The 23913-nt window shown below is 40.7% G+C and overlaps 1 protein-coding gene across 2 annotated transcripts in view; it reads right to left on the bottom strand.

Annotated features, from left to right (window-relative positions):
• Positions 1 to 2863: 2863 nt before the first annotated feature.
• LOC128689916 (Isocitrate dehydrogenase (NAD(+)) 3 non-catalytic subunit gamma) overlaps positions 2864 to 23913 on the bottom strand; it is a 93006-nt gene continuing 71956 nt past the window's right edge. For both annotated transcript variants that reach the window (XM_070084311.1, XM_070084321.1), the window contains exon 10: positions 2864 to 5363. Coding sequence is in view for 1 of the 2 variants with exons in the window: in XM_070084321.1 (XP_069940422.1) it covers position 5363 (1 nt within the window). In the remaining variant the exon portion in view is untranslated. The remainder of the gene's footprint in view (positions 5364 to 23913) is intronic.

Genomic DNA, 23913 nt, shown 5'->3' with positions numbered 1-23913 from the left:
AACCGGTTTCCCTGAATCCCTTCACTAAATATTACCCTGCTCACACTCCAACAGATCGTCAGGTCCCAAGTATCATTCGTCTCCATTCACTCCTATCTAACACGCTCATGCACGCTTGCTGGAAGTCCAAGCCCCTCGCCCACAAAACCTCTTTTATATATATATATATATATATATATATATATATATATATATATATATATATATATTATTATCCTGAATCCCTTCATAAATGTTACTTTGCTCACACTCCAACAGCACGTCAAGTATTAAAAACCATATATATATATAATTTATAAAAATATACATAGAGGCACCATCTTCATAACTGGGAATCGCTCAAGGCCTGATCTCAGACCGGGCCGCATGGGCGTTGACCCGCGAAACCTTCTCCAGGTATTCTCAGAGAAAATAATAAAGGTACTTCAGGGATAATTCAGTATAACAATTTTTTGAGCATGTTTTGATGCATGTGTATAGTATATCTGGCCAGCCTCATAATGAGGGTACTCCATTTCATGAGAGCTTTCCAAAGTTGATCCACTGTGAATTAATATTATATTCATGGGGAGCTCTAAACCCGTAAGGGCTATATAGCATCTGTAAAACCTCAACGATTCTATCCAAGGTATCACAATTGTGTACTGTAGCTTAATTGCTAGTGCACTCAGCTCACACACTGAGGTCCACGGGTCAATCCCCAGTACGAGTGGAAACATTAGGACGTGTTTCCTTAAGACACCTGCTGTCTGTGTTCTCCTATCAGTAAAATAGGTACCTGGGTGTCAGTCACTGGGGGGGGGTGTCACATCGTGGGGACAAAACCTAATTTGCCCGAAATGCTCTGCATATCCAGGGGCTGTTTATAAATTAGTATATTTATTTATTTATTTAGTAATTTGAGCATACATACAGAGGTACAAAAAAATACAGGTAAGAGCAGCATGCCAAAGCCACTTGTATGCATAGCATATCATTGATGTCAGCTAGGCCTGTATACCTTGTACATGTAGAAATATAGATTATTATTATTAATAATTCCTTAGACCAAAAGACCCTTACTGGTACCCAGGAACCTCCTTTGGGAGGAAAAAAAAAACAGCTTGAGTATGCACATGCCATGTATTATTATTATATTTATGGTTAAGAACTAAACCCACAACTTGTGCAGCACTTCGAAAAATGTGACAGTCAAGATTGATCCAAGGCAGAGGAGGACAGTTCCAATTTTTATTGTTTCTAGTTAGTTTTATGGGGTGAATAATGCATACCAATCCTGAAGAGGGTAATCAAAAGATTACACTAGTTCCTTCAATCAAGGAATCTTCAGCACCATCAAGGCTCTCTGGACACAAAGTACAACTGACATCAGTATTCAGGACAAAACACAGGTGAGTATAGTAATGGTATACAATACCATCAATTAGATTAGTAAGAAACATGTGCAGCAGTTAGGTATCTTTATCCTGAAACATTTTGTCCCCAGTAGGCTTTGTCAGCTGAATACAGAGGTGGCAAATATGTTGACAGCATAAGCAATGGAGAGGTAAACATGATGTGATCAGTCTGTTAACCTTGAAGAAATAGCTTGAGGTGGTCAGTCCCTCAACCTGGAGAGGTGTTCAACTTCGTAGTTATGGTGGAAAAAAGGGACACATGCCATTTAATGCGATCCTATATTAACGTTTCACCCGCAGTGGGCTCTATCAAGTAAAAAACAGAGCTACCTGAGCAAAGAGGATGTATGTATATATATTATTATTATTATTACAGTCAGAACTAAGTACAAAACCCACCAGGGTCATACAGTACTGCTATATATATATATACAGAGAGCATGGCAACACGAAGAGTCAGGTGATGTATGTTGATGTTTTCTTCTTAGATAGACTAATAACAGGTTGGACAAATGTGAAACTGAAGCATGAGAATGGAGAGAAGCTGAAAATGAAGATGACATTACTGGAAGTAGGGCCCACTAGTAGAAGTAGGAACATAAGAGTTGAGGAACACTGCAGCAGGCCTACTGGCCCATGCACAGCAAATATAAAAAAGCGCTAAGCCTACAAGGGTCATACAGCGCATGCACAGCAAGCCCTTATATGTATTTTTCTCACTTGTAACTAGTATTTCAGCAATCAATTTGTAGAAATCCTCTTTACCAAGATACTGTTGTGGCACTATCAAAGGCTCCTTTCTTATGTTTCAGCTTCATGTCGTCTAAGACTATAAAGACTATAAACACCTCTCGAGGTTGTGGGACTGACCACCTCAAACTAATTCTCAAGGTTGATGGACTCATCACATCATTACCTCTCCAATGCTTCTGCTCTCCCCATATTTAACACCTCTGTATTCCACTGATGAAACCTACTGTGTAGGCGAAACATTTCGGGATAAAAATTTGTAAACAAGGCAAAGGTACAGGTCAAGCTTTTTTTGTAACAATGTTTTACTCTAAGATTTTGTTTGGATTTTTAACCCTGGAGGGTTAGCCACCCAGGATAACACAAGGAAGGCAGTGAATCATTGGGGAACTGTCTGTCTTATTTCCATTGGGGTCCTCAGTCTTGTCCCCCAGGATGCAACCCAGACCAGTTGACTAACATCCAGGTGAATGGGGACAACAGGTGTAAGGAAACACGCCTAATGCTTCCACCCTTGCTGAGGATTGAACCATGGACACTCAGTATGTGAAGCGAGAGCGTTGCCTACCAGGCTATGGGCCACAGTATGTAGCTTTATCAAAAGCAAATTATTGTCACAAAATAAGCTTAGGTTGTACCTGTGTTTTTTCTACAATTAAGACACCTTCTTGAAGATTTAAATTTATTAATTATAATATAAAGGATAATACAAAAAATTATTTTTACATTATTTATTTTCACACTTACACCAGTTTAACTACTGTATTTACAAGTGATTGGAAGCCTTAATAAGGTGTATGAAAGGACTGAAATTGATCAGCAATAATTCATGGTAAGTCTGGACTGTCAAGACAATGACTAGTATCTCTTCTTCAATTCTCTCACACCTTTAGGACTCCCATCAGCATGATCAATTCATAGGTTCCTGTGCCACTGTACAATGTTGCTTCTTGTCTCAGCAAGTGCCAAATTCACAGGACTAAATTAACTTCTTCCCACAGGAAAATATATGTTGTATTATACCCAATACTATTTTTTTTTTTTTTTACAAAATCATACAATGAATAGGAAGTACAAAATTTATTTAAGCATTAGACATTAAATTTTACAATCTGCTATTTCAATTTAATCAGGTAGCTTCTGATTAATAAATATGATCTTTATTGCACTTACATCAGAAGATCTTTATATCAATAAAGCATCCTGTTACCCAAAGCAGTTTATATTTTCCTATCCTTCGACTGTTAAGTACCATTTCTTTCAGACAATCCTCAGTTTTCTTAGTAAACTACTCATTTTATCATCATCTTGTTATCTTACAACACCTTCCATGACTGTATCTACTGTGAGAATCAAGTGTTTACACTAAAGCACATTTAAAAATATATATTAATGGAGAAGTGCTAAACCTGAAGTGGTGAGTCATATAAGCAAGCAATGCTTTGATAAAGAAAAGTAGCATTTCAGTGTACTGTGTTGATACTGTATAAACAAGTATATGACAAGGCAGATCACGAAATTCTCTGTTACATGTTCAAAAACTTGGAAATAAATGTAAAAAGGTTTTAATGTTGGTAGTTAGCCATAGGCTAGAGTGTATAAGAATGAAGGGAAATGGCTTCCAGTTAGAATGGGACTTAATGAATGTGATGTAGTCATAGATTTTAATGGGTTTTCTGATGAGTTTGTAAGAGAAATGAATACAATTTCAGTTTTTTGGAGATGTGATCCCCAACAAATAACAAAATTTAGACAGGAAGTGGGACTTGTAAAAGTTGCTTCTTGTAAATAACACACTCCTACTGAGAGGCTCAGAAAAGAAGCTGCATAGTCTGGATGAGGCAGTTTGAAAGTAAAATACAAAAAGAATAGCAAGGTGATGAAAGTAAATATAAGGGAATCAACAGGGAGTGATGTCAAAGAAGGTGAAGGCCATTCCCCTCAAATTCCATAATCCCTAATTAATAATAATAATAATAATAATAATAATAATAATAATAATAATAATAATAATAATAATAATAATAATAACAACAGCACTACTTTAAGACAGGTACCCTGGTCCACTCTTCCAACCAGGCTGCTAACCCTAAGACTCTCTTATATAAAACTTCTGGAACTGCCGCTAGAAATAAAAGACTTAGGTCACAATAAAAGAAAGGGTTTTTGAAGAATGATGTAAATAAAATAGGAGGGATATGTTGTGTATTTTTATACGTATATGCTTCTAAACTGTTGTCTTCTGAGCACCTCTGCAAAAACAGTGATTATGTGTGAATGAGGTGAAAGTGTTGAATGATGATAAAAGTATTTTTTCTATCTTTTTGGGTCACCCTGCTTCGGTGGGAGATGGCCGACTTGTTAAAAAAAGAAAAAAGAAAAAAGAAAAAAGGAAAAAGAAAAAAGAAAAAAGAAAGAAAAAAGAAAAAAGAAAAGAAAATTGCCAGTGGGGTGATGAATATGTTGAATAAAACAGTTGATATAAAAACAGGAATGTATCAGACTAAAGTACAGTGATGCCATTGCTTTTGTATAGTTATAGAACAGTATAGTGATACTGATTTTGTATAGTTGTGGAACAGTATAGCGATGATGTTGCTTTTGTATAGTTGTAGAACAGTATGGTTAGGAATTTGCTCTTGTATAATTGTGGAACATTTTTAAATGTTGCAGTGAGAAGGTTTGGAACCAGTGGAAATGTTTTATTTAAGATCAATGTTTATATAAATATGAAAAGAATACGTACTTTGAATTTTTGAACATGGAATATTTGAAATCTAGATTATTACCAAAAACAGAAATATAAAAAAATAATAATAGTTTAGCATTCTTTAATATGATCTGATGACAAATAATTATTACATGTCTGCTATTAAAAAAAAAATTATTGAAGGTGAATTATTATAAATATTACTGAAAGTGAAGAAGTTTTCTGAGATGCTGGAATAAATATTCACAAAGTAACATTGCAAAAACAGTATCTCAATTTACAGTCCACTTAATATGTCACTCAAATACTTAAGTATGTATAGTCACACAATCTGATCATTTCACATAAATAAAAGTGTGGTATTAAAGCAGGGAGTTGTAATGTTCCTGTGATGCTAGCAGTCTGAGGCAACTGTTGATGTCATATTTGATCTTGGGAAACATGGGGAGGATGAAGTTGGCCACTCACTGCTCATAAGCTCCAGCCTTTTTTTACAATATTTATTTCTGCCAAAATAAAGAAAGCATGATATATTACATAAATAACATTCAGGTATAAAAAAAAATAATATTAATGATAAACCACAAGTTGACAGAGCTCTATGTAAATCTTTTATTAGCTAACAAAAGATCCAAATTTCATTTTAAATCATGGGGAAGAACTAAACCTGTAGGGATCATACAGCACCTGAGAGGCACTCAGATTTGATCCAAGGAAGGGTTCAAATTAAAAATGTATTCAGTCACAGTTTTCTTTGAGATGGTAACTTATATTGGATATGCATCTCATGCATAGACTAACTGACTTGCAATGAATGTTACAACTGTAATACTACATGAGAGGATTTGTAATTTCCGCAACAGCAGAGCATAGCTTTCCTTCCAAGGCTCAACTGTCAACAAATAACTGAAAGTCACCCCTCTTCTACATCACATTGCCCACATGCTTCATTCACCTGTCAACACACATCACGTCTCAAATAACCTACGTGATAGTGCTCCTCGAGCTGTACCTATTGGTCTTTTAAGATTCGCTTCTGTTCCCAACATTTCAGTTTTTGCCATGGTTCAGGCTGGAATTTATTTACGCTTCACTATGTCTCTTATCTGATGGTCTTTAAGGATCACTCATCCCATCTAACAAATGCTTTCAGGAAATTTCTCAGTTAGGCTAGGTTAGGCTTGACTGTCCTCTATCTGTAACAAATTATAATACAGTAGACTCTTTCTTTCTTCCAACACACCGGCCGTATCCCACCGAGGCGGGGTGGCCCAAAAGGAAAAACGAAAGTTTCTCCTTTTACATTTAGTAATATATACAGGAGAAGAGGTTACTAGCCCCTTGCTCCCGGCATTTTAGTCGCCTCTTACAACACGCATGGCTTACGGAGGAAGAATTCTGTTCCACTTCCCCATGGAGATAAGAGGAAATAAACAAGAATAAGAACTAGAAAGAAAATAGAAGAAAACCCAGAGGGGTGTGTATATATGTGCTTGTACATGTATGTGTAGTGTGACCTAAGTGTAAGTAGAAGTAGCAAGACGTACCTGAAATCTTGCATGTTCATGAGACAGAAAAAAGGACACCAGCAATCCTACCATCATGTAAAACAATTACAGGCTTTCGTTTTACACTCACTTGGCAGGACGGTAGTACCTCCCTGGGCGGTTGCTGTCTACCAACCTACTACCTATAACAGTAGACCATTATACATATTACACGGTTTCATTTGGCACGTTTTGGTTATTGCACTACTGAAAAATTGCTGCACAATTTTATACAACACTTCGTAAAATTAACTTAACACAGTTCAGTTTGCGGGAGGGGAAAAAATTTGGAGCGTCGCTCTGAGAATCCTCATGCCTTGAAAGGTGTAGATAAAAACCCTTACCAGTAATTTGGAGGTCAGACCAGTCAGCATGGATGACAGAGGAAATATTTATTGACTGGTTTAAGCATCACTATTCCTGAAGTCAGGTTTTACCTGCACAGCAAGAACCTTGCAGTCAAGGATCTCTTCATTCTTGATAATTCCCATACTCATCCACAAGCTTTGCTGGATGTGACCCCACATATAAAAGCTGTATTTTTACCTCCAAATACATCTTTAATACAACCGCTGGATCGGGGAGTTAAGTCATTCAAGTGTAACTACACAAAAAAGTTATGAAAAGACTTGTTGCATCAATGGGCTCTGACTCCAACCTGGCAGTACCAAATTTCTGGAATAAATTTAACACTGCAGATGGCATCAGCTATGCTAGGGGTACATGGAATGAAGTGCCCCAATCAACATTAAATGCAGGCTGGGGAAAGTTATGGCCCTCTGTAGTTAGTTCTTCCATTGGTTTTCCCTTGCTTGAAAGTCAGGTTCAGGAAATTATTCAGCTGGCAAGGATATGGTAAACATGAGGAAATTAAATCTTCATCAGAGTACAAAACAAATTCTGGCCAAAAAATAGAGCAAAACACCAACGTCAAAGACCTGGGAGTGATCATGTCGGAGGATCTCACCTTCAAGGACCATAACATTGTATCAATCGCATCTGCTAGAAAAATGACAGGATGGATAATGAGAACCTTCAAAACTAGGGAGGCCAAGCCCATGATGACACTCTTCAGGTCACTTGTTCTATCTAGGCTGGAGTATTGCTGCACACTAACAGCACCTTTCAAGGCAGGTGAAATTGCCGACCTAGAGAATGTACAGAGAACTTTCACGGCGCGCATAACGGAGATAAAACACCTCAATTACTGGGAGCGCTTGAGGTTCCTAAACCTGTATTCCCTGGAACGCAGGAGGGAGAGATACATGATTATATACACCTGGAAAATCCTAGAGGGACTAGTACCGAACTTGCACACGAAAATCACTCACTACGAAAGCAAAAGACTTGGCAGACGATGCACCATCCCCCCAATGAAAAGCAGGGGTGTCACTAGCACGTTAAGAGACCATACAATAAGTGTCAGGGGCCCGAGACTGTTCAACTGCCTCCCAGCACACATAAGGGGGATTACCAACAGACCCCTGGCAGTCTTCAAGCTGGCACTGGACAAGCACCTAAAGTCAGTTCCTGATCAGCCGGGCTGTGGCTCGTATGTTGGTTTGCGTGCAGCCAGCAGCAACAGCCTGGTTGATCAGGCTCTGATCCACCAGGAGGCCTGGTCACAGACCGGGCCACGGGGGCGTTGACCCCCAGAACTCTCTCCAGGTAAACTCCAGGTGATGGTTTTGAAGATGTGAATGAGCTCTTAGAAAATGATGATGCTCAAGACAGAAGTCCAGAGGAAATGCTGGCAGAGCTCAATGCACAGATACAAGGGAGCCACATAACAGAAGATGAAGAACAACCTGAAGAAAAACAGTTAATATTGCAGCAGTTATGTGAGCAGTTCCATGTTGCTGCTAAACTGGCAGATTTTTTCACTGAAGAGGACCCTGACAAATCTGAAAGGAGTGCTTTGAAATGGGGTCTAGACCAGCTGATGATGCCTTACCATCTACTGTATAATGTACTGCAGGGTAAAAGAGCCAAGGGACCCATTACAGGATTTATGCACACTCCAAAACAACCATCGATTTTAGTACCAGAACCTCTTCCATCCACTTCTGCTGACAACCAACATCCATCCACCTCAGCCCAGTAGGGCCAAACCATGCATCTCTGGTGTCTTCACAATCACTGACATACACCAGCAACCACTATTTAAGGTAAGAAATACAGTGGTACCTTGACTTACGAGTGCCCCAACTTACGAGCTTTCCGAGTTGCAACCCGTTGCTCGGTCGATTTTTTGCTGAGCTGTGAGCCAAAATCCGAGTTATGAACGAGCTTTATATACACTGCCACTAGTTGGAGCAGCAAACCCCACAGCATCCATCTACCATCCCAGCATTTTGTGCTTTTAGTGCAGTTATTTTGCCAAATTTATTTTTTCTAACCATGGGTTCTAAGAAAGTAAGTGCAAAGGACAGTGCTGAGATGATGATGATGATGATGTCCATTGAATTAAAGCATGAAATCATAGAAAAACACGAGAAAATCGCTTTTGTTTCAGCGTTTTCCTTATGAAATTAGTGATCTAGTGCAGTTAGCCTCTCAAACACTCTGTTTTCTCTTATAAGACCTCAGAAGGGCAAGAATGGGAAGATATGGTCAGAGTGATAATTATTTTTACCTCAGGAGTGGCCACCACCACTCGTCACATAATGACATACTACATGTATTTTATTCATTCTAGAGTATACATATATCATGTTTCTATGTTATTGATATTGTTTATTATATCATATTAGATCAATTGTGATAGATAAATAACCTGCAGAGTTGATATTAGCATTATTTTTTTTTTTTTTATTATCACACTGGCTGATTCCCACCAAGGCAGGGTGGCCCGAAAAAGAAAACTTTCACCATCATTCACTCCATCACTGTCTTGCCAGAAGGGTGCTTTACACTACAGTTTTTAAACTGCAACATTAACACCCCTCCTTCAGAGTGCAGGCACTGTACTTCCCATCTCCAGGACTCAAGTCCGGCCTGCCGGTTTCCCTGAACCCCTTCATAAATGTTACTTTGCTCACACTCCAACAGCACGTCAAGTATTAAAAACCATTTGTCTCCATTCACTCCTATCAAACACGCTCAAACATGCCTGCTGGAAGTCCAAGCCCCTCGCACACGAAACCTCCTTTACCCCCTCCCTCCAACCTTTCCTAGGCCGACCCCTACCCCGCCTTCCTTCCACTACAAACTGATACACTCTTGAAGTTATTCTGTTTCGCTCCATTCTCTCCACATGTCCGAACCACCTCAACAACCCTTCCTCAGCCCTCTGGACAACAATATACAGTGGACCCCCGCATAACGATGGCATCACATAGCGATTATTTCGCATACCGCTTACTTTAATCGCAAAATTTTTGCCGCGCATACCGATTAAAAACCCGCTCACCGATTTTCGTCCGAGACGCGTCCAATGTGCGCCCTCAGCCAGCCTCACATGTGCCGCCCGTGCCATTGTTTACCAGCCAGCCTCCGCGGTAACATCCAAGCATACACTCGGAATATTTCGTATTATTACAGTGTTTTCGGTGCTGTTTCTGGAAAATAAGTGACCATGGGCCCCAAGAAAGCTTCTAGTGCCAACCGTACACCAATAAGGGTAAGAATTCCCATTGAAATGAAGAAAGAGATCATTGATAAGTATGAAAGTGGAGTGCGTATCGCCGACCTAGTCAAGTTGTACAAGAAACCCCAATCAACCATCGCTACTATTGTGGGCACCAGAAAGACAATCAAGGAAGCTGTTCTTGCCAAAGGTTTAACTGTGTTTTCGAAACAAAGATCGCAAGTGATGGAAGATGTTGAGAGACTCTTATTGGTGTGGATAAATGAAAAACAGCTAGCAGGAGATAGCGTCTCTCAAGCGATCATATGTGAAAAGGCTAGGAAGTTGCATGAGGATTTAATTAAAAAAATGCCTGCAACTAGTGATGATGTGAGTGAATTTAAGGCCAGCAAAGGTTGGTTTGAGAGATTTAAGAAGCGTAGTGGCATCCATAGTGTGATAAGGCATGGTGAGGCTGCCAGTTCGGACCACAAAGCGGCTGAAAAATATGTGCAGGAATTCAAGGAGTACATAGAAACTGAAGGACTGAAACCTGAACAAGTGTTTAATTGTGATGAAACAGGCCTGTTCTGGAAGAAAATGCCAAGCAGGACCTACATTACTCAGGAGGAAAAGGCACTCCCAGGACATAAGCCTATGAAAGACAGGCTTACTCTTCTCATGTGTGCCAATGCTACTGGTGATTGCAAAGTGAAGCCTTTATTAGTGTATCACTCTGAAACTCCCAGAGCGTTCAGGCAAAAGAATGTCCTCAAGGATAATTTGTGTGTGCTGTGGAGGGCAAACAGTAAGGCATGGGTCACTAGGGAATTTTTCTATAACTGGTTACACCATGCATTTGCCCCCAATGTGAAAGATTACCTAACTGAAAAGAAATTAGAACTTAAGTGCCTCCTGGTGTTAGACAATGCCCCTGGTCATCCTACAGACGTGGCAGAGCGACTTTATGGGGACATGAGCTTCATTAAGGTGAAGTTTTTGCCTCCTAATACCACTCCTCTCCTGCAGCCCATGGACCAGCAGGTTATTTCCAACTTCAAGAAACTGTACACAAAAGCTCTGTTTGAAAGGTGCTTTGTAATGACCTCAGAAACTCAACTGACTCTAAGAGAGTTTTGGAGAGATCACTTTAATATCCTCAATTGTGTAAACCTTATAGGTAAGGCTTGGGAGGAAGTGACTAAGAGGACCTTGAACTCTGCTTGGAAGAAACTGTGGCCAGAATGTGTAGACAAAAGGGATTTTGAAGGGTTTGAGGCTAACCCTGAGAATTATGCCAGTTGAGGAATCCATTGTGGCATTGGGAAAGTCCTTGGGGTTGGAGGTTAGTGGGGAGGATGTGGAAGAGTTGGTGGAGGAGGACAATGAAGAACTAACCACTGATGAGCTGATAGATCAACTTCAAGAGCAAGAGGCCAGACCTGGGGAAACTGGTTCAGAGGAGGGGAGAGAGAAATTGAAGAAGTTGCCTACTACAAAGATAAAGGAAATCTGTGCAAAGTGGCTTGAAGTGCAAACCTTCATGGATGAAAATCACCCTCACACAGCTATTGCAAGCCGTGCTGGTGATTATTACACTGACAATGTTGTGAAACACTTTAGGCAAGTCATAAAGGAACGAGAGGTACAGGCCACTATGGACAGATATCTTGTGCGAAAGAAGTCCAGTGACTCTGAAGCTGGCCCTAGTGGCATTAAAAGAAGAAGGGAAGTAACCCCAGAAAAGGACTTGCTACCTCAAGTCCGAATGGAAGGGGATTCCCCTTCTAAACATTAAGAAGATAATGCTCTCCCCTCATCCCATACAATAAATCATCACCAGATCTTCAATAAAAGTAAGTGTCATGTAAGTGTGCATGCCTTTTTCAGTTTGTGTGTATTAAAATTAACATTTCATGTGGTAAAAAAAAAATTTTTTTTCATACTTTTGGGTGTCTTGCACGGATTAATTTTATTTCCATTATTTCTTATGGGGAAAATTCATTCACATAACGATTATTTCGCATAACAATTACCCCTCTTGCACGGATTAAAATCGTTAACCGGGGGTCCACTGTATTCTTCTTTTGCAGAGCCAACTTTCCTCAGTTAAATTAACTAAAATGCAATTAATCCGTTCCAGTGGAATTCTGTACTTCAATAATTTCGCTAATATCAACTACAGTTTATTTATCTATCTCACTTCATCTAATATGACATAATAAACAATATAAATAACATAGAAACCTGATATCTACTCTAAAATGAATAAAATATGTAATTGATGTAGTGGTATGGGCGGTGTCGGCGGTAGACGAGTTTGTCTGGAGACAAGGACAATATACATGTACAGTAGACCCCCGCCTTATGAACACATCGCGTTACGTTAAATCTGCCATACGAAGCATTTGAACGCAAAAATTTTGCCTCGCCTCACACTAAAAAAACTCTCCTTATGTGATTCATCCAAGACGCGTCCCACGTGCGGCTTCAGCACCAGTGTTTACAAACCAGCCAGTGCGGTCGCATCTACGCATACATTCGGTACATTTCACATTATCCCAGTGTTTTTAGTGCTTGCAACTACAAAATAAGTCACCATGGACCACAAGAAAGCTTCTAGTGCCATCCCTGTGGTAAAAAGGGCAAGAATTAGTATGGAATTGAAAAAAAGAGATTAAGGAAATGTGTGTAAAGTGGGTTGAACTGCAAACCTTTACAGATGAAAATCACCCTGACACAGCTACTGCAAGCCATGTTGGCAACCTGTACAATGACAATGTTATGGCCCATTTTAGGAAAGTCTTAAGGAGGGAGTCATATTCCTCGAGTTTCAGACTGCCGAAGGCTGGGGAGCATCTCATAAAGTAGGTAAGTTTTGGGATGGACAGGCACCTGGTGAGGAGGCAGAAGGTATCATGTGTATCAATGTCTTTCATCCTGAGGTCTGATATTTTCTTTTCTAGGATCAGATCAATGGGACTGGGCCCAAGAGGAGCACCAAGGAGAGTGCTGTTGGCTGGATCGATGGCTTGTGCTCCTGGTAAAATATTTTTTTTTTTAACACATCGGCCGTTTCCCACCAAGGTAGGGTGACCTGAAAAAGAAAAACTTTCACCATCATTCACTCCATCACTGTCTTTCCAGAGGCGCACTTACGCTACAGTTATAAAACTGCAACATTAATACCCCTTATTCAGAGTGCAGGCACTGTACTTCCCATCTCCAGGACTCAAGTCCGGACTGCCGGTTTCCTTGAATCCCTTCATAAATATTACCCTGCTCGCACTCCAACAGCACGTCAAATTCTAAAAACCATTGGTCTCCATTCGCTAACACACACACACAGTCAACCATTCAAATCATTATGAAGCTGTGTGTAGTCTGTGGTCAGTCAAACAAATGGGCTTCCACATGGGTAAATTGTCATTTTTGTGGAAACTGGTGTCACGCCCCTTGTGCAGATATCCAAGAACTAGCTACAAGCAGTGTTAAAACAGGTAAGTGTTTTTGGGTATGCCCAAATGAGATAAATCTGTGGACTAAAATCACAAGGGTATTAAAAGAGGACAACATCAAAGCTGCTTTCATAGAAAACCTGGAAGCTTTCTACAACAGATGGGAACATAAAAAGTCTGGGCTGAATGGTACTGCCCTTGATACTGGCCACGTAGTCAGAAACTGTAAGGCTGGAGATGAAGTCCTGGTAGTCAGTAAATGTGGGGCTGACAGTGCTGTCCTGGGAGACAGTAATGGTGAAGCTGGAGGTGCTGTCCTGGGAGACAGTAATGGTGAAGCTGGAGGTGCTGTCCTGGGAGACAGTAATGGTGAAGCTGGAGATGCTGTCCTGGGAGACAGTAATGGTGAAGCTGGAGATTTTGTCCAGGTAGTCGGGAATTATACGCAGGAAGGAATACATATAAATGACCTCATAGGGGACAGGAGCCATAGTAGGGAAACAAGTGTAGTCAAAGATAAGATAAAACCAATATTGCAAACTAGAAATACTGCAGGAAATAGCAAACAAGAGGACTCCACTAGCAATAGTGAGGATATATTACCCAAAACAACTGGTGGGAGCTCCATTGTTGGTGCTAGGGAGGATAGAAGTAAGACAGGGAAACATGCACCAACAGGGAATACAGTCACAGAAACCCAAGGCAAACGGAAACCAAGCCTGTGCACATACTATGCACTTGGTATCTACTGGCATTGGAAATCTGGAAAAACAGATGGGACGTGCAACTATGACCACCCTAGAAAATGCCATGCCCATATGACAACAGGAAAATGCAAACTCCCTTCCTGTAAGCTTTTTCACACTGAACTGTGTACCTCTTCAGCACAGGAAAGACTGTGCTATAACTTAAATTGCCAGGCATACCATCTAAAGGGGACAAAAAGATACAAAACATCCAGGCCATGGGAAAACCTGGGTAGCCACAGCCACTCAAGAGGGAGAGGTTTTTTAGTGCCAGGAAGGAAAAAAAACTGGCAGGAAATGGCAGAAATCGTACACCAAATCCAGTCATTCCTGAAGTGGAACCACAGTCGATGGCCTCCACTCCAAACCAACAGATACAGATACTAATGCCGGAAAAAAATCCCCCCCAGTACCAACAATACCACCAGTCCGATAACATTCTTCTTTGCAAATATACAGGGTCTAAAGCCAGCAACAAACAACAAAATACCTTTCATCCGTGGACTGCTTGCAGAGGCAAAGGCAATGTTCGCGGCTTTCACTGAGACCCACATAAAGGATCACTTGGACAACGAAATATGGATCCCAGGTTACAACCTATACAGATGCGACAGAGTGAACAGGCAAAAGGGGGGGTTGGCCTGTACATTGCAGAGTCACTTGTTTGCACAGAACTGCTTAATGCCTCAAATGATGTAGTGGAAGTTTTAGCAGTAAAGGTCGAGAACCAAAACCTAGTCATTGTGGTAGTCTACAAGCCTCCGGATGCAACATCCCAGCAATTCCAGGAACAGATGTTAAAAATTGACCACTGTCTGGAAAATCTTCCAGCTCCTGCACCCAACATCTTGCTCCTGGGGGATTTCAACTTAAGGCACCTAAAATGGAGGAATAAAGCAAATAATATTGTTGCAGTAATAACACCAGGAGGCAGCTCTGATGAAAACTCACACGAGCTTTTAAATCTCTGCACAAAATTCAATTTAAACCAGCAAATAATAGAGCCTACTAGACTGGAGAATACACTAGACCTCATCTTCACTAACAATGATGATCTGATAAGAAATGTCACCATATCAAAAACAATATACTCAGATCACAACATAATTGAGGTTCAGACATGTATGCGTGGAGCCCCAGACCGACATAATGAGACTAGTCACGAGGGAGCATTCACCAAATTCAACTTCAATAACAAAAACATAAAGTGGGACCAAGTAAACCAAGTCCTAACCGATATAAGCTGGGAAGATATACTAAGCAACACAGACCCCAACTTATGCCTAGAACAGATTAACTCGGTGGCACTCGATGTATGCACAAGGCTTATTCCTCTAAGAAAAAGGAGGAGTAGATGTAAAATAGAAAGAGACAGGCTCTCAGTAGTAGTAACCAGTTACCAGTAACCAACCCTATCCGATGTTATCCTGTTGACTCAACAGACCAACCGTCTCTGCCTGAGTCACTGTCTATTCATATTGTGCTGACCTAGCAGTATTCAAAGACCCCCTCACATATGGGTACTGTGCCAGGCGGCCAGTCAGTTGACGAGAGTGAGCAAGAGAGATAGGTACGGCTATAAGGGCTCTCTCCACATTATCTGTAATTATACGTACTACCAGCCTACGTGAGTATTTCTTTACCTAATCCACGTGTTCGAACTCCCATATGATAAATGGTGACAGCGGTGTGGAGCGTGGATTTAGTTTTTATGGGTAATTCAAGACGTTAGAAGACTGTTTGTGAGTAGCTGGCAGGGTCAAAGGTGAACCGTCTCACCCACTAGCTACTTGCTCCCCTCACTCACCACCTCCAGCCTGCAAGCCTGTTGCAGCCGTTTCAAGCTTCCTGGCTTAGTTCGTGTGCTAATTGCTTCAATCTCCGAGGGGTTGACCCGGATTTTGCAATTAAGCCAGTCAGTAAGCCAGACTGTGGAAGTGAACGCCAGTCAGCCTATCATCCAGCCTGTCTCCTGTCATCCAACTGCTCCTCCGTGCTTTGTGCATCGTTACACGTCTTCCAGTCAGCCATTCTCGTGGGGTAAGCCAGTCAGCCAACCCAGCTTCTAACCCAGCTGAGAGAGAGAAGTAAGCCACGCAGTAAGAAGTAAGCCAAGTTCCTCTGAAGTATTGTCTATATCGCTTTGTGCTCCCTGTTGGATGCTAAGAGTGGTTTTCACCATTCCTGTGGCATAGAGTGGCTTATCAAGCCACCTTCGTGGGTAGAGTGGGGTGCGCGCAGTGCGCCAGCGAGAGTCATCTCGCCCACCACTCTCCCTCCACCAAACCACCACCAACCACCAACCACCAGCCACCCACCCCATCTACCTGTGGTTGTTTGCACCCTTGTACCGGGTCCTAATACTGTTTTGGCTCACATAATTGGTCAAGAGATTGTAGGTGAGCGCCAACGATAAAGCCAATTATGTGAGTCCACCGAGAAAGCGCATTTCTTCACGACGACAGTGTGAGTGTCGGTGTCATCACCGTGCAGGACAACCTTCCTCATCACCAGTCATCACCCGACTACTACAGACTTCAGTGATAGTTTAGAGACATTTTTCTTGCATTTAAAGACATTTGCGTGTGTGAGACATTTATAGTAAATTTCTTGTGTACTCTAAACCTTGTGTTTTCAGTGTAGACTCAATTTTTCTTTGACTCGTTATTTTTTACAATATTTTTCAGTATTATCGTTTATCTTATATTTTTTTTTATGTGTTTTTTTTATGCTACTCCTGTCTGTAGTAAGTATTATTGTGTAGTGTACCAGTCAGTCACTCTGTGTGAAGTGATTCATTTTTTTTATTGTATTCTTTCAGCGTTGTATTCTCCAGTAATTGTCATTGTATTTCATGCAGTGATATTCACCCCAGTATACCAAATTATCCATTTATTTCTATGTGTGTCTTTTTTTTTTCGTATGCCAGCAGTGTCTCATTCCTCTAATTTTTTCGCAGACTGTGTACAATTATTTTTGCCAGCAAATTTTTGTCGTATCAGTCACAGCAAGATTTTGTTGTAAGAATATACTAATAATGAAGTGTGCCCTGTCACTGTAAGTTTTACACTTCCCGTTTTGTTCCTTTGTTTTATTTTATTCATATTTTTATATTTCTTTGAACAAATTCACTCTTGATGTAATTTCAATTACTTTTAACGTAAAGTGTTTTCTTTACTCTGTTTGAGTAAACTGTTTTGTCTAATTTACAATTAAGAGTTAAAGTGTTCAATCAGTTTTTTCTTCATATTTTTATTTCATTGTTTAACCTGAGTTTTCCCAGTGACACTTTATTACTGCAGTGATTATTTCTACACCTTATTTTGTTGCACTTGTTCTGCAGCGAATTATTTTGTTGCACTTGTTCTTTTATTTTCTTTTATTAATATTTTTATGAATTATATTTTAATTTTGTCTATGCATTCTTAGAAAATACTTAAATTTCCCAGTTAACAATTTAGTAATTTTATTTTATACTTTTTACATTGATTTAAAATTTTATTAATTAATTTCTTTATTAGCAAGAGTAAAGACAGCTCATTTTGCATTTAATTCAGTCTCCAGTAATATTTTTACTTGTATATTTCAATGTAAATTTTTTTATCTTGACCAATAGTCCTTTAAATTGAGTTGTCCTTCCTCTTGCAGTGTATCTTAGACATTTTTTTTTTTACTTCTGCAGAATTAGTTGCATATCTTTTATTTCAATTCTAGCATTTTACATCATTTTTATTGTTCATTATTTTTGCCTTATTTGTTCTCGTGCTACTTTGCCATTATGTCTCACATACCGTCAAGTGATACTTTAGTGAATGTCGACACTCAGACCTCTCAGGCTACTGCTGCTCCTGTCATCAGTCCTCACAGTTCCTTACCGACTGACAGACCGACCCAGACACCGAGATACTATAGTTATACTCGTGATTCCCTTGATGCGTTACCTTTATTCAATGGCCATGTACATAGTCTTGAAGCATGGTTTGCGGCCATTCGTTCTCGTGCTAGTGCTCTAGTTGAAGGTCCTCCTTCAGAGGAAAGTCTTATCAGACTTGCTAAAGAAGCTCTTTATCGATCCCCTGCTGCTGTTCACGTTGTTGATCTCCTTGATATGCGAGACTTCAGGAATCTTACTAAGTGGTCACAATATGAGGAACTGATTCGTTCTTTCCTTGTCCCAGTAAAAACAGCTGATCCATATGTCGTTCTTAGGGAACTAGTGAATGCTACACCCATGAGTAATGAATCGTTGAGTGCATTTGCTGTTAGATTAGACAAACTTTTATCATCATTTATCAATGCTGTCCAGTCATCAGCTTTCCTCCCTGAAGAGGCTAAACCATTTACAGAATCGCTTGCTAAAATAGCAGCTTTTGGAGCAATTAAAGAACTAATGCCACCTGCTTCCGTGTGTGCTTATGAGGCTCATCCTCCAACTGTGACGATGGAACCACTTACAGCCTTAAATCATGTACGTTCCTTGTGCCCCCAGGGTACTTTCCCATGTATCAAAAGTAATTTCACACCTATGCCTCAGTCTGCACCACCTCTTGTTTGCGCCACAGAGACAAATCGTGGTCGTCAACCATCTCAGAGATCACCAAGAACCAGTGTACAGAGTCGTTATAAACCTCGTAGTATTCATAGTACATTCAGTAACCATAGTCGGCGGACTTGTTACAACTGTGGTTTCCGTGGCCATATTGCAATTAATTGTCCTGATAGTTACCCTAAGAGACGTCGTACTGATGATGAGTACCCAGATCTTCCCTACTGTACTTATCATAGAATACATGGACATGACACATCTGAGTGCAATGCTCTCTATAACCTTCAGTACTCTAGGTCTTTCCGTGGCCGTTCCAACCGCAGAACCCGTAGAGGAAACAGATATCATGGTTCTCAAAATAACCAGAACCAGGCTAATTCTTCCAGTTCTCAAACTAACCAGAACCAGGCTCGTTCTTCCAATTCGGGGGAATTCGAGCGCCCCAGTCAAACCGTCCCATGGTGACAGTAGGTGATAATGAGTACACCATCCCCGTTCACAATTCCTTTGAAGCCTTAAGCAGTCTCGAGAATGACAATCCTGCTGATGATGTTGCTTCACATGTCTCTGACATAGATGATTTTGGGGATGAAGTAGAACAAGTCTTTTCTGATGACAATCCACCTTTTTGTTTGCACATAACTTCCAATGCAACCATAGGCCCTATAGTGCAAGCATCTGTTCATAATGCGCCCGTTCATTTGTTCATGGACTCTGGTGCGCAAGTCAATATTATTAGGTCTAGTTTGTTTAAGGATAAGCAGTTACGACATGTCCTTCTCGTAGAACCGACTCATGTGTCCTCCCTTAGTGGAGTAGCTGGTTCTCACCTGCGTGTCCGAGGTCGGACTTCCCTAACCTTTTCTATCCAAGGTAGAGACTTCACTGCTTCCTTCCTTGTTGTCGACCAGATTACTTTCCCTGGTGACCTTCTACTGGGATTTGCTTCCATGCGAGACTTACGCATTGTGCTCGACCCTTATCGATGGCATGCCCAAATTGACGACTTGATCGTTCCATTCTGGGGTTACCAGCTTGGATCAGAAATCTGTTATACTGCTGCAGAGTATGATGTACGGATTAAGTCCTTACAAGCTAATGCATTCTCCAGTAGCGTACCCAAGCGGTCAGGCACTGGTAATTCTGTCACTCCCATCAGTGTTCCACCTATACCTTCAGACTTGCAGGATAGTCCGATTGCCTCAAGTGTCCGAGGACACTCAGATTGCCTTGAGTGCACAACCTATCCCTGCAATGCCTGCTAGTTCGAGTAGTAGTTTCTCCACAGGGGATGCCTTGTCAGAAAACGATTACTTGCAACTAGTAATGCCATCTCTTGTTGATGTCACATGCCGTCTGCAGAAAGACGTCTCTGTTGCGGCTAGTGCTCTCACTAGAGTGTCTGTAGTTGTTCCTAGTGTTCCAGATGGTGATAACGTCCTAGTTGACAGTGATTCCTGCAAAGTAAAAGGTCTATTTGTTGAACCATCCTTACATGTTGTAAGAGATAGTAAGATCCATTTCTTCCTGGCCAACACTTCTGGTCACAGTGTTCGCCTCAGAGCAAATACCAATCTTGTTGACCTTGTTCACTATCCTTACCCTGTTCAGGTAGAGGATGAGTTGTCACCTGACCAGTGGGTCGGTGCTATTTCTGCCGGGGAGACCTCATCCACTTCACTGGATCAATCTGTTCCACCAGTTGAGGAGAAAGACTTAGCTCCCACTGACTTCCCAGATGAAGTCAAGCGTTTGTTGACTCTGTTGAACAAACGTCGTAAAGCCATTGCTTTACCAGGTGAGAAGATGGGTATAACGAACTTATTGTCCCATCGTATTCCACTTGAACCTGGTACTAGACCTATCTACATACCTGCGTACAGAATGCCTCATTCACAAGTTGCTGTCGCAGAAGAATTGATCAATCAAATGCTTGATGATGGAGTTATTGCACCTAGCAATTCACCTTGGAATGCACCCTTGATACTAGTACCTAAGAAGGATGGTACTTGGCGCCCAGTGATTGACTTTAGGAAGTTAAACGCGAAAACCATTCCAGATCGCTTTCCACTCCCTGTACTGGGTGATCTTTTACGTAATATCGGAGATAACAAAGTCTTTTCAACCCTGGATTTGTTACAAGGGTTTTGGCAAGTCCCTCTTCACGAGGACAGCCAAGAGCTAACTGCATTCTCCACTCCTACAGGTCATTATCACTTCCTCCGTATGGCGTTTGGATTACGATCTTCCCCTATCACGTTCTCAAGGCTCATGACTAATATCTTTAGAGGTCTCATAGGTAATGCACTTATGGTGTACTTAGATGACGTAATCGTCATGTCTAAAGACGTGGATACACACTTGAAAAGACTTGATGTAGTACTTGGTAAGCTTGAAGAAGCCAATTTAAAGATCAAACTGTCTAAATGTCAATTTTTCAGATCAGAAATTAAGTTTCTTGGTCACGTAGTCACTCCTAGAGGGGTTACGACTGACCAAAGTAAAGTAACTGCAGTACTAAATTTTCCAACTCCCAAAACTGCTGATGCCGTAAGATCCTTTGTGGGCTTAGCAGGTTTTTATAGATCTTTCATTGCCAATTTTTCTTCCATAGCTGCTCCTCTAACTGAGTTGCTTAAGAAAGATGCTCCTTTTGTTTGGACCTTCCGTCAAGAAAGAGCATTCCAAACTCTAAAAGAAAAGCTAACATCTGCTCCAATTTTGAAATTTCCAGATTTTTCTAAGCCCTTCTATCTGACAACTGATGCTAGTTCAATTGGCATAGGTGCCGTACTAGCTCAGAAGACCGATGGCAAGTACAACGCAGTTGCATTTGCTAGCCGAGTCCTTACGAAGGCTGAACGTAATTATACAGTAACTGAGCAAGAAGCTTTAGCAATAGTATGGTCTTTAAAGCACTTCCGAGACATTATTTATCAGTACTCTGTTCATGTCTTGACAGACCATGCTCCACTGATACCCTTATTCCAGAACAAACAACCTACTGGAAGGTTAGCCAGATGGACCTTGACTATCCAAGAGTTCAATCCCACCTTTGAGCATTTACCTGGCAAGTCAAATGTAGTCGCAGATGCCTTATCGCGACATGTTAGTATAGTAACTGCAGACCCTCCATTTAGTGCTGAAGATGTAAAGAATGCTCAACGAACAGATCCCATGTGGTCTGGTGTGATTCGATTCCTGCTCCAGGAAGATCTTATTCTGACTGTGAAGCCACCAGCACCCATCAGTGACTTTGTCATGAACCAAGAATTACTGTATCGAACAGCCGAGTTGGGTACTCCTAGCAGAAGAGTATACCAGTTAGTAATTCCACAGTCACTAGTGAATGTAGCCTTACAGCTAGTTCACGATGTACCAGGTGTTGCACACCCTGGTATGGATCGTTCAGTAAAACAAGCCAGATTGAAATACTTTTGGCCTCGTATGGCAACTGATATTTCTGAGTATGTTAAGAAATGTAGTGTCTGCATGCAACATAAAGGTAATGCTAATGGTCCTAATCCAATCCAAGTATATCCAACTACTAGCGAACCGTGGGAAAGAGTTGCGCTAGATTTGTTAACTAATTTCCAATGTTCCCTCCAAGGTAACAAACATCTGTGTGTTATGGTAGACCATTTCACCAGATATTGTGAGTTAGTTCCTATTGCAGATAAGACTGCCGAGACAGTAGCTAAAGCGTTTAAAGAACGCATTATCTGCAGGCATACCACCCCTAAGTCCCTAGTAACAGATAATGGAGGTGAATTCTGTAATGAAATTCTTGAAAATTTGTGCACCTTGTACAAGATCTCTAAATCCACCATTGTTCCTCATCATCCTGCCAGCAATGGGTTAGCGGAACGAACCAATAAGAAAGTACTTGATGTCTTGAGAGCCACTATCAATCCCAACAGTGAAACTTGGGATGAAGTTATACCTGATGTGCAGTGTGCTATAAATTCTGCTTACAATGTTTCTATAGGTGACACTCCACATTATGCATTGTATGGTGTAGATAAACGTTTGCCTTATGAGTTGTTATATTCTAATCCGAAACCAAATTACAACCCTGATGATTTCATAGCAACTCGTACCAGCTTAGCTCAAAGTGTTTTTAGAAGAATCCGTGAAACACTTCATAAATCAACAGCAGAATTTACAAGAGTCGCAAACACTCGAGCAAAGCCATCCAAAATCAAAGTAGGTTCGAGAGTTATGCTGATTAACTTTAACAAAACGTCTGCAATGCCAAAGCTTGATCAAAAGTTTGTTGGTCCTTATCGAGTAGTTGAACATATCACTGGTAATAAGTATAAGGTTAGAGAGATTAGTACTGGTCAGTATAAAGAATCGCATTTAGATCATATGAAGTTAGTATGTGATGATAATGATGTTCCAACCCAGACTAATGTGACAGACTCTGACAATCCTCCTGATCCTGTACTCTCTTCCTCTGATACTCAGTCAGACGATCAACCTGAATGTCGTTATTCCCTACGTACACGACAGGTATTGAGAAATCCTCAAGTATCATTTGTAACTTCCAATTCAGATTTGCCTCAAATACAGCATGAGTTAGCCAATGCTACAGAGTTTGATCCTCCCAGAGATGACACCCATTCTGCATATGTCAATCTCACCCTAGCAGAGTTGGGGTTAAATGTAAATAACCTGTATAGATGAATAATTACAGTATCAACTTATCAGTATTCAAGAATTTTTTTTTTTGTGTTCATGTTCTCTCCGCATTCTGAGAGTTAACAGTCTAGATTTGAGTGCACCGAATCTGCCTTTCTGTTAAACACTCTTTCTTTGTATATATTCCTTCCTCAGAATCCGTAGATCACATGAATACAGATCGATCGATCAAATTTTTTTTTATCACTTGTAATCTCAACGTTGAGTTCGATGTCATTTGTTGAGTTTTAAGTTGTGCTATATTATACCTTGTATTGCATTACAGTTTCAGTTACGTAAGCTTCCATTCCAATGTTCTACTTATGTATGTTATAATGTTTAATTGTTGTGTACTTTGACATTGTATAGAATCAGCCCAAGCCGTATACCTGCCATCTCTAGTTTGTATTAGTTGTATGTCGGGACGACATACGTTAGCGTCGCCGAGCTCTCAGTAGTAGTAACCAGTTACCAGTAACCAGTGTACCAGTAGTGACTCACTACCAAC

Source organism: Cherax quadricarinatus, chromosome 1 (assembly GCF_038502225.1).
Source record: "Cherax quadricarinatus isolate ZL_2023a chromosome 1, ASM3850222v1, whole genome shotgun sequence".
Taxonomy (NCBI): domain Eukaryota; kingdom Metazoa; phylum Arthropoda; class Malacostraca; order Decapoda; family Parastacidae; genus Cherax; species Cherax quadricarinatus.
This window is presented reverse-complemented; position numbering and strand designations above follow the sequence as displayed.